Source organism: Nycticebus coucang, chromosome 8, assembly GCF_027406575.1.
Source record: "Nycticebus coucang isolate mNycCou1 chromosome 8, mNycCou1.pri, whole genome shotgun sequence".
Classification (NCBI taxonomy): Eukaryota; Metazoa; Chordata; class Mammalia; order Primates; family Lorisidae; genus Nycticebus; species Nycticebus coucang.
Window position 1 is genome coordinate 2955120 of NC_069787.1, and position 17083 is coordinate 2972202.

The 17083-nt window shown below is 43.2% G+C and overlaps 1 protein-coding gene and 1 non-coding gene across 2 annotated transcripts in view; both read left to right on the forward strand.

Moving 5' to 3' along the window:
* RAB7A (RAB7A, member RAS oncogene family) overlaps window positions 1-17083 on the forward strand; it is a 78919-nt gene that overhangs the window by 43230 nt on the left and 18606 nt on the right. The window contains exon 2 of the mRNA XM_053599359.1: window positions 16501-16561. Within this exon, the coding sequence (XP_053455334.1) occupies window positions 16509-16561 (53 nt within the window). The 5' untranslated portion in view covers window positions 16501-16508. The remainder of the gene's footprint in view (window positions 1-16500; window positions 16562-17083) is intronic.
* On the forward strand, window positions 11780-11886 carry LOC128592883 (U6 spliceosomal RNA). Its single transcript, XR_008382095.1, has one exon. It is a non-coding gene; the product is annotated as a U6 spliceosomal RNA (small nuclear RNA).

A 17083-nucleotide genomic window follows, 5' to 3' on the forward strand; every position in this document is an offset into this window, starting at 1 on the left:
TTGTGTTTACTGTTTTCAGCTGTTTACCACAGAACATAAGGAAACAATGTCTCTCCCTTTCAGATGAGGGTGCAGGTAACACAGCTGCTGCTGCTGCTGCTGCTTCACAGAATCCTCCCTGGCCAGAATTGTCAGCTGGTCTTCTGCTCCCTGATAAATGTGTGGTGTTGTGATGGGCAAGAGGCTTAAAGTCTTCTTTCGAATAAGAGATAAGACTGTACTGAGAAACTTAGCATCTTCATTTGAGCCTAGAAGAAGTCACTCACGGGGCAGCACCCTGAAAATGCGCGTGTCCATGAAGAGAGACTGCCACTCCCTGTTGTCCCTTCCTTGGCTTCTGGACAGGAGCACTGTTCCTGCCGAGCTTGCCAAGCCCTCATGCAGTGGGCACAACTGGAATTGGGGATTTGGGGGTGAAGGAAAGAATACCTTCAAGGAGGCTTGCTTCTTTTCCCTACTGCCAACCACCTGCTCTGTCCCCAGGAGGGTGATAGGCCATCACAGTTCAAGTATGATAAGAAGGTGCCTGGGCCCTAGAGGCTCAGGGAGTAGAGTCCAGGAAGACAGGCTCTCAAGACTGCCTAGACTTTGTCCCCTCCAGCTGAGCAGGCTCCTGGGTAGAAAGGGAGTAAAGGGGGTGAGACCCCGTGGGAGGATTGGCGACCTCACTGGAGACAGGCATTTGGGGGCTAGGAACAAGGCGTGGTGAAGAAAGGTTGTAAAGTTGGGCGAGATGGCTCCTCACATGGTCACTTTGTGTGCCAGCTCGGGCCGCTAGCCTTGCAGATCCATGTCTCTGGCTGTGCTCCCAGCTGTCTCGTTGGCTGGCCCCAAAGAACTCTTCTTCACCCCATTGGACCTAGCTGCCCTCTGGCCTGACCTTTCACACGTTTTAGACCTTTAACATTTTCCACTGTGTTTTCTGGGAACTTCTCTTAATCTTGTTAAATGATTGGTAGCAAAAAGTCTTGACCAGGGGCGGCGCCTGTGGCTCAGTCAGTAAGGCGCCGGCCCCATATACCGAGGGTGGCAGGTTCAAACCCGGCCCCGGCCAAACTGCAACCAAAAAATAGCCGGGCGTTGTGGCGGGCGCCTGTAGTCCCAGCTACTTGGGAGGCTGAGGCAAGAGAATCGCTTAAGCCCAGGAGTTGGAGGTTGCTGTGAGCTGTGTGAGGCCATGGCACTCTACCGAGGGCCATAAAGTGAGACTCTGTCTCTACAAAAAAAAAAAAAGTCTTGACCAGTTATTTTTACCACACTGAATGCTCCCCCTTAGGCATTGCATGTACAACTGTGTAGTCTTGCTTTTGAAAACATACAGTATTTCTGCTGGTAGTGTTGATAATTATGTCATCTGGCCTACAGGCAGCAGACCTCTAGGTTAGCACAGACATCTAGACCTTTGTCTTAGAACCCAGCACAAACCAGCATTCGTCAGTTAGTGGTGAAGCCTGTCACCTCGGGCCCTCTGGTACTGGAGGAAAGTGGACTCTGATAAAACTCACTGGAGCTGATATTTTTCCAAGTCTTAGAAACCCCTGTCAACTATAGCATTAAAGTATCTGAATTCCAACTAAGCATTTCTTGGAACTTCCTGGTGGTATAAACTGCTTTGGCAAGGCAAGTGATTCCCAGACCCGGCTCACTGCCTCTAGCCATCTCTGTCCTGAAATGAGCACCCTCTTTTCCCAGACTCCACTCTGGGGTGGCCGTAGCTTATCCCCACCTACAAGATCTCTGCTTTTGTCAGGTTTTTCCTGCAGTGTAAAGGTAACTGCTGCACAGATCCTTTACCACTCCTGTATCTGGGTCCATGTCTGTATTCCCCTCAATTGTACATTATACAGTAGTGATTTGACACTTAAAGGCATTTCGAGCATTAACCAAATAAATACTCAATGAATAAGAACTATTTCTTCTTTGTGTGTTGAGAGTCATTGCAGACTTAGTATGTCTAAAACAAAACCCTCCCAAATAATACCCTCCCAAAGCACACCTGGCTCTTTTTCAGGATGGGTTCCCTACCTTAAGAAATCCTCTTGGTCTCTTGAGACATACAACCTGGCCCCTTCCTTGGCATGACCCTTACTCTTCCCACACCCTCTCCTAATCCATCCATCACTAAATGCTGCCTTTACTCTGTGCCCCCAAAGCTCCCCCGATTCCTCCCACCCACACCACTGTTGTCACAGTCGTCTCTGGCCTGAAGTTGGCAGCAGCCTCACTGTCCGCCTGAGTGGCCCCTTCCCCCACTGCACAGAGTGAATGTACTCCTGCTTAAACTTGGGCGGCGCCTGTGGCTCAAAGTGGTAGGGCGCCGGCCCCATATGCCAGAGGTGGTGGGTTCAAACCCAGCCACGGCCAGAAACAACTTTCACACTGTGGTCTCACTGCTCTGTGGTTTGGGGACTTCAACACAGTCTGCAAGGTCCTCTGTGATCTGGCCTTTGCATGTCTATCTACATTTTTGTTTCTCCCTACAATAAGGCCTGTGCATGTTTGGTCCTTTTTTAAATCTTATTTTTTATTTTGTTTTTTGTGTTGTTCTTTTTGCTAGTAATATTCTTTGCTCTCTTTTTCCTCCTTCAGATGCAGATTGAGTCGGTTCTTCCTGGAGGAATCTTTCTATAATGCTCCCAACCAGTTAATTACCCTTAAAATACACTTACAATGTCTTGATCACAGTAGCATTTTACTTTTTTGCATTTGGTGTGATTTCTCTTCAGTCTAGCGCCTGTTTTTACCTCCGATACTTGTTTCATGAATATAGTAAGATTAATAGTAAGATTAATAAGGACTTAAGAGTTCTATTCTTGGCATGATCAGAACCAAATAGTAGAGTTTCTTGACTTTGTAGAAAAGGGAACAGAATTAAAATTCTTCCATAGAATATTTGTGAAACTCCTTGATGTGCTTCTTTCATTGGGTATTTTCATGGTAATGAAAGTGTTTACACCTGTCCCTTGGATCCCTAGAGTTTGTTTTTCAAAGCTTCCAGTTGCTTTTTTTTTTTTTTGTAGAGACAGAGTCTCACTTTATGGCCCTCAGAGTGCCATGGCATCACACAGCTCACAGCAACCTCCAACTCCTGGGCTTAAGCGATTCTCTTGCCTCAGCCTCCCAAGTAGCTGGGACTACAGGCGCCCGCCACAAGCCTTTTTTTTTTTTTTTTTTTGAGACAGTCTCACTCTGTCTCCCTGGGTAGAGTGCCATTGTGTCATAGCTCCTAGCAACCTCCAACTGGGTTCAAGCAATCCTCCTGCTTCAGCTTCTTGGGTATCTCAGACTACAAATGTCCACTACAACATCTGGCTAGTATTTCTACTTTTAGTAGAGACGGGATCTCACTCTTGCTTAGGCTGGTCTTGAATTGAGCTCAGCTCAGGAGAGGGAGGGGACGGGGACAGTAGAGGAGAGAAATCCCCATTTAACAATGAATAAACAAGTTCAGGTGGTCAGTGGTTTCTAAAATATTCATTCTGGGGAGGGGGCGGGAGTGGAAAGACCAGCAGTCTGACTAGGAAGAAGGATGGAAATGAGTGGCTTTGGGCAGGCCATTTCCGCGGAATAAAAGTAATTTGGGGAAAACTCAGAGTAGAATGGAAGGCAAAATTTAGCAGTTGGTCAGGATGGTCACATCTACTTCTGAATGCACAGCAGTCACTCGGGCGATTGGGCCTCTGCACCTCCTCACGAGCCTTTGCTTGTCTGCACTGCTCTGTTCCCCTTTAAGTCACGTGACTGGCTAGAGCGCCCCGCAACTGGCCAGTTCCTCATTTCCTTTCATTCGGTCCATAATCCTAAAACCTTACATCTAAGTTCTGTATGTTCCCAGGGCACTGGGTTTGTCTGCAGCTAGTTTCTTCCCTCCTCCCTTTCAGGTCAAATGCTGCCTTCACTGAGAAGCCTCCTCTGACCTCCCTAGAGCCCAAGATAAACTCAAATCTTCCTTTCTCCAGTTTCCATGACACTCTCCTGTACTGCCTAGGGCAGGTGATGCTGTACAATGCCCTGTCCTGGCCTGCTGACTTGGTAGAGGAAGTGAGAGAGCCAGATCTCCTTTAGGAACTCTCCTTTTGACCATACCGCCCACAGCCAGTCTAGAACTGAAAGACGGCCACCTACAAGACTGTGTCCTCTTCTGCTGCCATCGCAAAGAAACTCTGTTCTTTAGTCACGATCCTGTAACAGAGCTCCATTTCTGCCTATGCAGTTCTATAAGGTTGTCCCTTTTCTCTTCTCCGATGACGACATTTATATGACTTAAAATACATAGAGAATATATAATTTGTGTGCTGCAAGAATTTCATGTAATCATCTTAGTAAATAAACTGATAGTCTGTTGTTCCATTTAGTAACTTATTAACTACCTCTTGCTCGCGAGCGCGCTCTTTCTCTCTCTCTCTCTCTCTCTCTCAATTGCTGTGGCATCAGTAGCTCGCAGCAACCTCAAACTCCCTGGTTTAAGCGATATTCCTACCTTAGCCTCCCAAGTAGCTGGGACTCTACAGGGGCGCACCACCACACCCAGCTAATTTTTCTATTTTTAGCAGAGATGGGGTCTTACTCTTGCTCAGGCTGGTCTCAGAGTCTTGAACTCAAGGGATCCTCCCTCCTTAGCCTCCCAGAGTGTTAGGATTACAGGTGTGAGCCACCATGCCCGCCTTAAGTGGGAATTTCTAGTATCTATTGTATAATCTTTATTGTGAGGATTAATGAGTTGCTTCAGTCAAATCTATACTACATGCCTGGCACAAGCATATTCTATACTACCAAGCCTGGCACAAGTAGTAGTTATTTCTTGCTGTTTCATGGACTGCACTCTTACGCTAGTTAGGCCCTAATTTTGTTTGGGAGTTAAAAAGAGTCTGACAACAATCTCTATAAACAACAGTCACTGCTGTTCAGCTTGACAACCAGTAACTAGTTTACACAGGTTCATCTCATCATAAATGTAAACAATAGCATGCTTAATGGCAAAGGAAGGTTTGGGATTATCCATATGCTGAATATCATGCAACCTTAATGTTATAACATGGGAAGGTGGTACTTAAGGTAGGAAAACAAGATGTAAAATTATGTACAGTATAATCTCAACCATTTGAAGGAACTGAAAATGTATAAATATATACACCCTGATACTAGCAGAGCTTCCTTCCAGGAGGTAGAATTGTCAGTAGCTGGAAACACCAAACAAGTAAACATGTTAATGAATTATAGGTAGGACATTAATCGATTTAACTATCTCTACTTTATTGAACCCTTAGCATTTGTTAAAATATCTAGTGCCATCGTGACAAGTTTGTATTGGGCACAACCTGTAAATTAAGTATGTGCCTCATTTGCCAGAGGAGACTTTTTTTTATTTTTATTTTTTTAATTGGAAAATATATTATTCTAAAGGGAAATTACAAACATATTTCACTTATAAATGAGGATGCAATATCCTAAACAACATATTACAAGTTGAATTAAAAATTACTGTTCAAATAATGTACTTTGGTCAAAATTAAATCCAACTTATGTGAGAATTAGTCACTATTTTCTTTTCCTTTCCCCCACCCCCCTCCCTCTTTCTCTCTCTATCTGCTCTCCCCTTCCCCTACCCCCCACCATGTCATTAATTGTCATTAATTGTCCTCATATCAAAGTTGAATACACAGGATTCGTGCTTCTCCATTCCTTTGATGCTTCACTAAGAATAATGTGTTCCACTCCAGGTTAATAACAAATGCTGCAAAATCTCCATTTTTTTTAATGGCTGAATAGTATTCCATGGTATACATATGGAAGCTTGCCAGTCCATTCCTGGGTTGAGAGGCATTTAGGCTGTTTCCACATTTTGGCGATTGTAAACTGAACTTCAATAAACAGTCTAGTACAAGTGTCTTTATAATAAAAAAATTTTTTTTCCTTCTGGCTAGATGCCCAGTAATGGGATTGCAGGATCAAATGGGAGGTCTAGGTTGAGTGCTTTGAGGTTTCTCCATACTTCCTTCCAGAAAGGTTATATTAGTTTGCAGTCCCACCAGCAGTGTAAAAATACTCCTTTCTCTCTACATCCACGCCAGCATCTGCAGTTTTGAGATTTTGTGATACGGGCCATTCTTGCTGGGGTTAGATGATCTCTCAGGGTGGTTTTAATTTGCATTTCTCTAATAATTAGGGATGATGAGCATTTTTTCATATGTTTGCTAGCCATTTGTCTGTCTTCTTTAGAGAAAGTTCTGTTCATCTGTCTCCCCCATTGATGTATGGGTTGTTGGTTTTTTTCATGTGGATTAAGTTCTTTATAGATCCTAGTTATTAAGTTTCTGTCTCATTCAAAATATGCAAATATCCTTTCCCATTGGGTAGGTTGTCTATTTTCTTCGGTTGTTAAAAACCTCCTTAGCTGGGCGGCACCTGTGGCTCAGTGAATAGGGTGCTGGCCCCATATGGGGTGGCGGGTTTGAACCCAGGCCCCGCCAAGCTGCAACAACAACCAAAAAATAGCCAGGCGTTGTGGTGGGTGCCTATGGTCCCAGCTAACTCAGGAGTCTGAGGCAAGAGAATCGCCTAAGCCCAAGAGCTGGAGGTTGCTGTGAGCTGTGACTCCACGGCACTCTACCAAGGGTGACAAAGTAAGACTCTGTCTCTAAAAAAAAAAAAAAAAAAAAAAACCCTTAGGGGCGGTGCCTGTGGCTCAAGGAGTAGGGCTCTGGTCCCATATGCCAGAGGTGGCAGGTTCAAATCCAGCCCCCGCCATAAACCACACAAAAAAAAAAACCCTTAGCTGTACAGAAGCTTTTGGTTTAATTAAATCCCAGTTGTTTATTATTGCTGTTGTTGCAATTGCCATGGCATCTTCTTCATAAAGTCTTTCCCCAGGCCGATATCTTCCAGTATTTTTTCTATGCTTTCTTTGAGGATTTTTATTATTTCATGCCTTAAATTTAAGTCCTTTATTCATCTTGAATCAATTTTTGTGAGTAGAGAAAGATGTGGGTCCAGTTTCAGTCTTTTTCAGTTTTATCCAGTTCTCCCAGCACCATTTATCGAATAGGGAGTCTTTCCCCCAGTGGACATTCTTGTTAGGTTTATCGAAGATCAGGTGGTTGTAAGTTGTTGGTTTCTTTTCCTGGTTAACATTCGATTCCACATGTCTATGTCTCTATTTTTGTGCCAGTACCATGCTGTCTTGACCACTATGGCCTTGTAGTACAGCCTAAAATCTGGTATGGTGATACCCCTGGCTTTGTTTTTATTACTAAGAACTGCCTTAGCTATACAGGGTATTTTCTGGTTCCATACAAAATGCAGAATCATTTTTTCCAAGTCTTGAAAATAGGATGTTGGTATTTTAATAGGGACGGCGTTGAATCGGTAGATTCTCTGGGAAGTATAGACATTTTAACAATGTTGATTCTTCCCAGCCATGAGCATGGTATGCTCTTCCATTTGTTGATATCCTCTGCTATTTCTTTTCTTAGAGTTTCATAATTTTCTTCATAGAGGTCCTTCACCTCTTTTGTTAGGTATATTCCTAAGTATTTCATTTCCTTTGGGGCTGTGGTGAAGGGAGTTGTGTCCTTAATTAACCTCTCATCTTGGCTTTTGTTGGCGTATACAAAGGCTACTGACTTGAGGACATTGATTTTGTATCCTGAGACATTACTGTATTTTTTGATGACTTCCAGGAGTCTTGTGGTTGAGTCTTTGGGATTCTCTGAGTATAAGATCATATTGTCAGCAAAGAGGGAGAGTTTGACCTCCTCTGCTCCCATTTGGATGCCCTTTATTTTCTTGTCTTGCCTAATTCTATAGGTTAGAACTTCCAGCACTATGTTGAATAGTAAAGGTGACAGAGGACAACCTTGTCTGGTTCTAGTTCTAAGTGGAAAAGCTTTCAGTTTAACTCCATTCTGTAAAATATTAGCTGTGTGCCACCTATGCCTATACTCTTCAGTGTTCTAATTAGAAAAGGATGCTGGATTTTATCAAATGCTTTTTCTGCATCTATTGAGAGGATCATATAGGCCTTGTATTTGCTTCTGTTGATGTGGTGAAATAACGTTTGTGGATTTACATATATTAAACCACCCTTCCCTGGGATGAAACCTACTTGATCATGATATATGACTTTTTGATGATAAACTGTAATCTATTGGCTAGGATTTTGTTGAGAATTTTTGCATATATATTCATTAGTGAATTGGTCTGAAATTCTCCTTTTTAGGTGGGTCTTTTCCTGGTTTTGGTATCAGGGTGATGTTTGCTTCATAAAACATGTTGGGGAAGATTCCTTCCTCCTCAATTTTTTGGAATAATTTCTGTAATATAGGAATAAGCTCTTCTTTGAAGGTTTGATAGAATTCTGGTGTGAAGCCATCCAGACTAGGGCATTTTTTTGTTGGGAGATTTTTTGTTTCTTTGATCTCAGGGCTTGAAATTGGTCTGTTCAGGAGGTCTGTTTCATCTGGGCTAAGTCTAGGGAGAGGGTGTGATTCCAAATATTGATCCATTTCCTTCACATTCAAATTTCTGGGCATAGAGTCTGGTAGTATTCAGAGATAATCTCTTGTATCTCTGTGGCATCAGTTATTATTACCCCTTTATCATTTCTGATTGAGGTTACGAGAGATTTTACTTTTTCATTTCTAGTTTGGCCTTTTTTCAAAAAACCAACTCCTTGTTTCATTAATTTTCTGAATTTTTCTTTTGTTTTCAATTTTATTTATCTCTGATTTAATTTTGGATATTTCTTTTCTTCTGCTGGGTTTAGACCTAGATTGTTCTTCTTTTTCCAATTCTGTAAGATGGCTTGTGAGTTTGTTGACGAGCTCTCTTTCTGTTTTTCGAATGTAGGCTTCTAAAGTGATAAATTTTCATCTCAGGACTGCTTTTGCTGTATCCCACAGGTTTTGGTAACTTGTGTCTTCTTTGTTGTTATGCTCAAGAAAGTTAATGATTTCCTTTTTTATTTCTTCACGCACCCACTGTCATTCAGCATAAGGTTGTTTAATTTCCATGCCTTTGTGAGGTTGAACGTTTGTGTTGGAATTGAGTTCCACTTTTAGTGCCTTGTGGTCTGAGAAGATGCAAAGTAAAATTTCAATTCTTTTGATTCTGTTGACGTTTGCTTTGTGTCTTAGAATATGATCAGTTTTGGAGAATGTTCCATGGGGCGATGAGAAGAATTTATATTCTTTATCTTTGGGATGGAGGGTTCTATATACGTCTATCAAACAGCTGTTTGAGCACCATCTGTAATAACTCGTAAATGTTTAGCTAGCATTTTAAAAATGAAAGTGGGCAGCGCCTGTGGGTCAGGGAGTAAGGCGCCGGTCACATATACTGAGGGTGGTGGGTTCGAACCCAGCCCCGGCCAAAACTGCAACAACAACAAAAATAAATAATAAATAAAAATGAAAGTGAAGATGAAAATCTGCATTCGGGTGTAACTTATCTTACACGATGAACAAGGAAGTTTTTTTTTTTATTTGTTTTTTTTTTTTGAGACAAAGTCTCACTATCACCCTTGGTAGAGTGCTGTAGCATCACAGCTCACAGCAACCTGCAACTCTTGGACTTAAGTGATTCTTTTGCTTCCCCCTGCCAAGTAGGTGGGACTACAGGTGCCTACCACAACACCCAGCTATTTTTGTTGTTGTTGTTACAGTTGTCATTATTGTTTAGCTGGCCCAGGCTGGGTTCGAACCCACCAGTCTTGGTGTATGTGGCGGCACCGTGACCACTGTACTATGGGCGCTGAGCCAACAAGGAAGATTTTTGTAATCAGAAAATATATTTGAAAAAATCAACAGATTAATATTTTCCTTCAAAATGGAGGTAACTTCTTGAATGTAAAGGTAACATACTTCTCTAAAAATTACGGTAAGTATAAGGAAACAAAACATTTGTAATCCTGCCATCTAGAAACACTTGCTAATATTTGTATTAGCAGATACAACTTCATGCATAGCCATTTTTGCATTTAAATCTTTATGCCTTTGGGAATCTCTGGAAGACAAAAGGTTCTTAATTCTCATCAAAATTTTTCTGCCTTTTGTCATTTAGTGAATTGTTTATCTTTTTGTCAGTGAATTTTATGATGCTCTATTTGTCAAAATTACTTATTTCTAGAGTCTCTTTCATTGACCTCGTTAGTCCTATTCTGCCCCCACACTGTTAACCATGTGTTTTGGTGACAAACTTTCTTTCTAAGACTGTTAGGACAAGTCCCTTGTAATTATGATGGGAGAGGAAGTAGCGGGATTTCTTGTACATTTTTATAAATAAAGTTGGAATTATTCCATCAAACTCTCCTCCATCCTTGGAATTGTTTAAATAGAGGAGAATTCATATCTTTACATTAAGGCTCCGTACTCCCTGTCTCTTCATTTATCCAAATTACTTTTTGTCTCAGTAAAATTATAATTTTCCTTATTTAGGTTCTATACTCGTGGTGGCCGTTGCAATAGTGATTGCTGTGGGCCACACACAGCGGCTCACTCCTGTAATCCCAGCACACTGGGAGGCCGAGGCCGGTGGATTGCTTAAGCTCAGGAATTCGAGACCAGCCTGATCAAGAGTGAGACCCCTTCTCTAAAAAAAAAACTGGGTCCCGGAAAGACTGAAAGAATACATTTTATATCTAGATTTTTACAAATAAAGATGGCTATTATTAAAAAAAAACAAACAAACAAACAAAAAACAACTGGGCCTTGTGGTAGGCACCCTGTAGTACCAGCTACACGGGAGACTTGAGACAAGAAAATCACTTAAGCCTGAGTTTGAGGTTGCTGTGATGCTACGGCACTCTACTGGGGGCAAGAAAGTGAGACTTTGTCTCAAAAAAAAAAGTGATGGCTGATTGCATTCTTGTCTGAAGGTTTGTTTTAACTGTCTCAGAGATAGCACATGTACCCTTGCCCTGTGGTAGACAAACCCTGGGTCTGTGGAGTGAGTGACACTGAGGAGATCTGCTGTTCTGCTGCCACCCAAGACTACACTTCTGTCTTGTCCATTGGAGTTTCTGAGACACTAGGTCTTCAACCCCAAGTTTGGATGTAATATTTAAGGCAAAAAAAGAAAAAAATAAATGGGATCTCACCATTACTTCTTAAGTCCGAAGTTCTCAATTTTTGGCCGGGGCTACTGGATTTGAACCCGCCACCTCTGGCATATGGAGCCGGTGCCCTACTCCTTTGAGCCACAGGCGCCACCCTCTAGCTTTATTCTTTTTTTTTGTGGTTTTTGGCCAGGGCTGGGTTTGAACCCGCCACCTCCGGCATATGGGACCGGCACCCTACGTCTTGAGCCACAGGCGCCACCCATAGCTTTATTCTTGATCATAGCAGGAAATTATTTGATCTTTCATCATAAGTAAAACATTAGCTCTAATGTTTTAGGGGCAACCTTAAGCAAGTTGAAGAAATTCTCTTTTATTTATAGTCATATAAGAAGTTACATTGTTGTTTTTGAAAATCGGTAATGAATGTTGTAACCAGTTCTTAGTCTCATTTATATTCTGATTTTTTGTCTGTTTTGTATTTTATTGATTTACTCTCTGATATTTATAATATCCCTTCTTGTTTTACTTTGTTTGCTTTCCCCTTTCTTGCCTCTTCAGGTGGGGGTTTAATTTATTCATTTGAGGGGGTTTTTTTTGATAAAGGCATTTGTATTATAAATTTCTTTTCAAATGATTGTCTATAACTACACTACATATATGTTCATGTGTTTTCGTTTTCATTCAGTTGAAAATTTTCCTTTTTTTAAAAAAAGTTATTTTTCTGTGCTCGGTTTGGCAGCACATGTACTAAAATTGGAACGATACAGAGAAGATTAGCATGGTCCCTGTGCAAGGATGACATGCAAATTCGTGAAGTGTTCCATTAAAAAAAAAAGTTATTTTTATTTCAGATTAGTATGAGAGTATGAAGGATTAAGCTACACTGTTTGCATTTCCAAGTAAAGTTCAAGTCATAGTTGAGCTCTTCACCCAAGGGGTGTGCCGTATACCATTACGTTGTGCACAGTAGGTGAAAGGTAACCCCTTCTCCCCTTTCCCTTTTCCCTTCCTCCACACTTGAATATAATTCTATTATTCTCTCATGTGGGCATGTGATTGTTTATCTAGTGGCTTCATATTAGTATTGCGTACATTGGATAATTGCTTTTCCATTCTTGTGAGACTTTACTAAGAAGAATGTGGTTCAACTCCATCCAGGTAAATAAAAAGGCTGTAAAGTCTCCATTTTTATGGCTGAGTAATATTCCACAATATACATATATTACAGTTAATTGATCCATCATGGGTTGATGGGAACTTAGACTGATTCCGTGGCTTGAAAATTGTGAATTGAGCTGAAATAAACATTTAAATGCAAAAAAAAAAAAAAAAAAGATTGCTGTATAAATTGGGAATTAGCAAAAATCATGAAAACATTCATGCTTTTGGCTCAATAACCTTATTCCTAAACAGTACTTGTGGGTTGCAGTTAGCAGAAAGAACCCTTTTCTGCTGTGTGAGATTTTGACTGTAACTCTCTAGGTATTTTCCCCGAGAACCAGAGATAAACGTTGCTTTTGCTGAGCAGTGTTTGTTATGATGAAATGTCCCTGGTTAATAAATTCCATCTATTTGGGAAGGGGCTGTGATTACCACCATGCTTGGACTTCACAGAGCACAGTGACTCTGCTGGATACGTCTGTACAAACAGCCTAAGGAGCTGTCAGAGAGCTGTTGCTCCCCCAGGAATGAGGGTTCTAAGTCAGGGCTTTCAGCCCACAGTCTCCCTGTACTCGAGCCATCTGCTCTGTGGTCTGTTGAAGGAGCCCTGCTGCTGACCGCCTGCTACTGCCCTGTCTGCCAGCTGTGTCCTGTCTCAGTCCTCCTCGGCAGACTGGTGCCAGGTGTGACCTCTGGTAGTCTTGTGACTCGGAATCTAGGGAGATCTTCCCACCCCTCTCCCCTAACAGGTGTTGCTGTATATTAAGGAAATAGTCTCACAAATAGAAGTTCAGAGATGTTCTTTACAGCATTTCTTTCCCCTTCTTGTATATTAAATAAAGGGCAGGAATGGCTACTTAAATGCTAGATTCACTCAGAGAAATATTAGACATTAAGACAGAGATAAATAATAATGTGGGACGAACAAAATACCAAATTACAATACAAGCTGAGGATGTGCGCCTGCTGTGGTGGGGATTTAGTTGGTTTCAGGGCATTGTTATTAGGCAGTTTCTGAGGTTACTATGACGGGGAATAAAATTGGTACATCAGTGAAATTTATTAACAAACCAAGTTAAACAAATTCCCTTTTCCCATTCTCAAAATCAGTGACTTTCTTAATATATTCCAAGAATATCTTTATAAAACTTTTCATTGTCTTTTTGTCCCTTTTATTAATTTGCTCTTTTTTGGATTTGAAACTTGCCCTAACTGTCATAAACTATTCTCTAGCCTGGAATGTGTTATCAGACATTAAATGGTGGGAAACCTGTGGTCTCGGGGACACATGTGGGCTTTTGGACTTTTGAGTGTGGTCTTTTGACTGAATCCAGATTTTACAGACCAAATTCTTTCCCTTGGTGTTGAGTAGGGGATAGTGGGGCTCTACTAGAGCCCTACTGTATGATGGAATTCAGCAGCCCCAGCCTTTTTGGCACCAGGGACTGGTTTTGTGGGATACAATTTTTCCATGGGGACACGGGAGGGGGAAGTGGGACAGGGAGGCAGAGCTCAGTAGGAAGAGCGTAGGCTGTGCAATGGGAAGGGCTGTGAATACAAATGAAGCTTCTCTTGCTCCACTTGCTGTGTGGCCTGGTTTCCTAACTGGCCACCAAGGCCCCGGACCTTTTTGGTACCAGGAACCTGTTTCACCGAAGACAATTCTTGCATGAATGGGGCAGGAGGTTTGGGGGAGAGGGGACAGGAGGCAGAACTCAGGTGGTGGTGTTGTGCAGTCCCTAGAAGGCCAAGGACCAGTACCCAGTTGATGGCCCCGGGAGCTGGGGGCTGCAGTAATGGATGATTGGGGATATACCTCTCCTTGATGCTGACTTAAAAAAGAAAATCCTACATGTGTTGAGAGACTGAAGGAAACAGGCCTTTAGAAATGCAGCTCATAGGGCAGCGCCTGTGGCTCAGTGAGTAGAGCGCTGGCCCCATATGCCGAGGGTGGCGGGTTCGGACCCAGCCCCGGCCAAACTGCAACAGAAAAATGGCCGGGCGTTGTGGCGGGTGCCTGTGGTCCCAGCTGCTCGGGAGGCTGAGGCAAGAGAATCGCGTAAGCCCAAGAGTTAGAGGTTGCTGTGAGCCGTGTGACGCCACGGCACTCTACCCAGGGCGGTACAGTGAGACTCTGTCTCTACAAAAAAAAAAAAAAAAATGCAGCTCATAGGGAGGCGCCTGTGGCTCAGTGAAGGTGCCAGCCCCTTATACCGAGGGTGGCGGGTTCAAACACGGCCCCGGCCAAACTGCAACAAAAAAAAAAAAAAAAAAGAAAGAAAAGAAAAAAGAAATGCAGCTCATACTGCCCCCTCACTAGCACGAGTAGGACCTTTCTAGATGAATGCTGGATGAGATACACTGTCTTCATGGGCAGCCAAACATGAGCATGAGGCTTTGGGCAGTGAGATAGCTTGACCCTTGATGCAGGTCGTGGGGCCGGGGGGATGTGCCCAGTAAACTGTCCTCTAGTCTGCTCCTGTTCTGGCAGTGTCCTTAGAGCCATGGGAGACAGTCACTTTCAGGAACACGAGACTCACTGTCTAATTGTGCCCTGTGGGACAGTTGTAAGGTCTGATATTTCCTTTTAGTTTGTGGTCTTTGCTGCCGTGACCACCTGTTTAGAAAGAGCACTTGGCAGCCAGGTATCTGGAAATGGGGGTGTAGCTTGATCCCCTTGCCCAGGTGCCGTGACTTGCTGCTTCTCTCATCACCTGCTGGCTCTCGTTCTGTTTGTTCCTCTCTGTACCTGGCACACAGTAAAATGATAGCAGCCAACATTTACTAACCACTTACTGTGTTCTAGTCACTGTCCTGAGCATTTTATTCTGAGGACATATAAACTATCATCTCTGTCTCCTTTTCCCAGCAGATAAATTGAATGACTTTCTGGAGAGCATGCAGCTAATTAATAAGGTGCAAAGTGAAAATAGAAATCCAAGTAGTCTGGGTTCATATCTGTATGCTTAAGTCACTCCTACAGCAGGCAGGACTGTCAGCATTAGCGCCCAAGCAGCTCAGTGCCTAAAGATGAAATAGTTTTTCTGAAGGTCAGAGCCAGGCTTTGAGGAGTGAGAGGTAATTAAGACAGCAGCCCAGTCTTGATAAGAAATAGACCATGGTGTGGAGTAAATAGACCATTGTGTGGCAAGTGCTAGAAGGGAGTCGAGCAAAGATTAGGCACCTTATGTATTGTTTGGATATGAGTAGAGAAGGCTGCCCGAAAGCTTTTCTGGGAGAAGGTGATCAGCTAGAGGTATAAAGTCAGGTTGGCATTCACACACTAGTGCAACATTTAATTGGCACTGGGCATACAGTGGAGAATAAAACTGTCTTGATGGAGATTATTAGAAAAGGGAAAAGATAGACAAATACAGTATGTAAAAATGTCACGTAGTAGAGTGCTGTGAAGACAAACGAAGCAGAGGAACAGGATAGAGGGTATGTTACTTCAGATAAAGTGGTCACCTCTGGCTCAGCACCAGCAGCTCAGTGCTTAGGGTGTTGGCCACATACTCCAGGGCTGCTGGGTTTGAACCTGGTCTGGGCCTGCTAAACAACAGTGACAACTACATCAACAAAAATAGCCAGGCGTTGTGGCGGGCATCTGTAGTCCCAGCTACCTGGGAGGCTAAGGCAAGAGAATCGCTTGAGGCGTCACTCATAGCTGAGTGAGTAGGGCGCCGGCTACATACACCAAGGCTGGCGGGTTGGAACCCAGCATGGGCCAGCTAAGACAACAATGACAACTGCAATAACAAAATAGCTGGGTGTTGTGATGGCCTCCTGTAGTCCCAGCTACTTGGGAGGCTGAGCCAAGGGAACTGCTTAAGCACAAGAGTTTGAGGTTGCTGTGAGCTGTGATGCCACAGATCTCTACTGGGGGCGACATAGTGAAACTCTGTCTCAAAAAAAAAAAAAAAGTCCCCTCTGTGAGAAAGTGATACTTAGTTGGAGCAACCTGAATGATACAAGGACCCAGGTGTTAAGTTTAGAGCAGGAATCCAAATTGCCAATCCCACAAACTGATCCAGCTCCCACCTAAGGTGTGATTTTCTGCCTCACAGAGCAGGATGGCAGGACCGTCCCGCCTTGCCTTGCTCTTGGGTCCAGAATTACAATGACTAATAATGTTCATAATGTCCAGGGCCCCTGGGTGGTAGGAAGCACGAGGAGGAAGGCTCCCGTCCCAGTGCTCTTGGAGCTGCTTAGAGAGCAGCGCCAAAGGGGTTTTGCCTTGGTATTTCCGTCACGCTCACATGACGTCTCCTTTCCTCCTTTAGTTTGAAGGATGACCTCTAGGAAGAAAGTATTGCTGAAGGTTATCATCCTGGGAGATTCTGGGTAAGTGTTGCGTGAATTTGAGCTGACAGATCATCTCCGCGCTAAGCCTCGCCTACACAGAGCCCACCCCTTCCACGCTGTCACTTCCCACTCTCATGGTGGCTGCCTGGGCCCTCAGGTTCTCCCTGCAAATTGGGTCATGGCAGAAATCTAAATCATCTCTCATTTTGTAATCTGTTATTTCCTGGTTTTTATTATGATTTTGAGGGAGAAGAGATGGCTGTTTCAACTGAATTAGTGATGGTCATGTTCATGGCACCTCTTTTCTGCAAGCTGGCACAGCAGGATACTGTACAATGTACTCCCAAGTCTCACCTGGTAGCCACGGTGTACACGGCCCCAAGTTCCGCTTATGTGGCTGCTGAGACTTGGGAGTGCCCTGTACAGTACCCTGCTGTTCTGATTTTCAGGCCTGTGTGTGAAACAGCTGCCACCAGCCAAGTAGCTAACTCAGGAGAGTTTGTAGGGAGCTTTCCAGACTTGGCATCTGAAGTAACCCATGAAAGTTGACTCTTTGGAGAC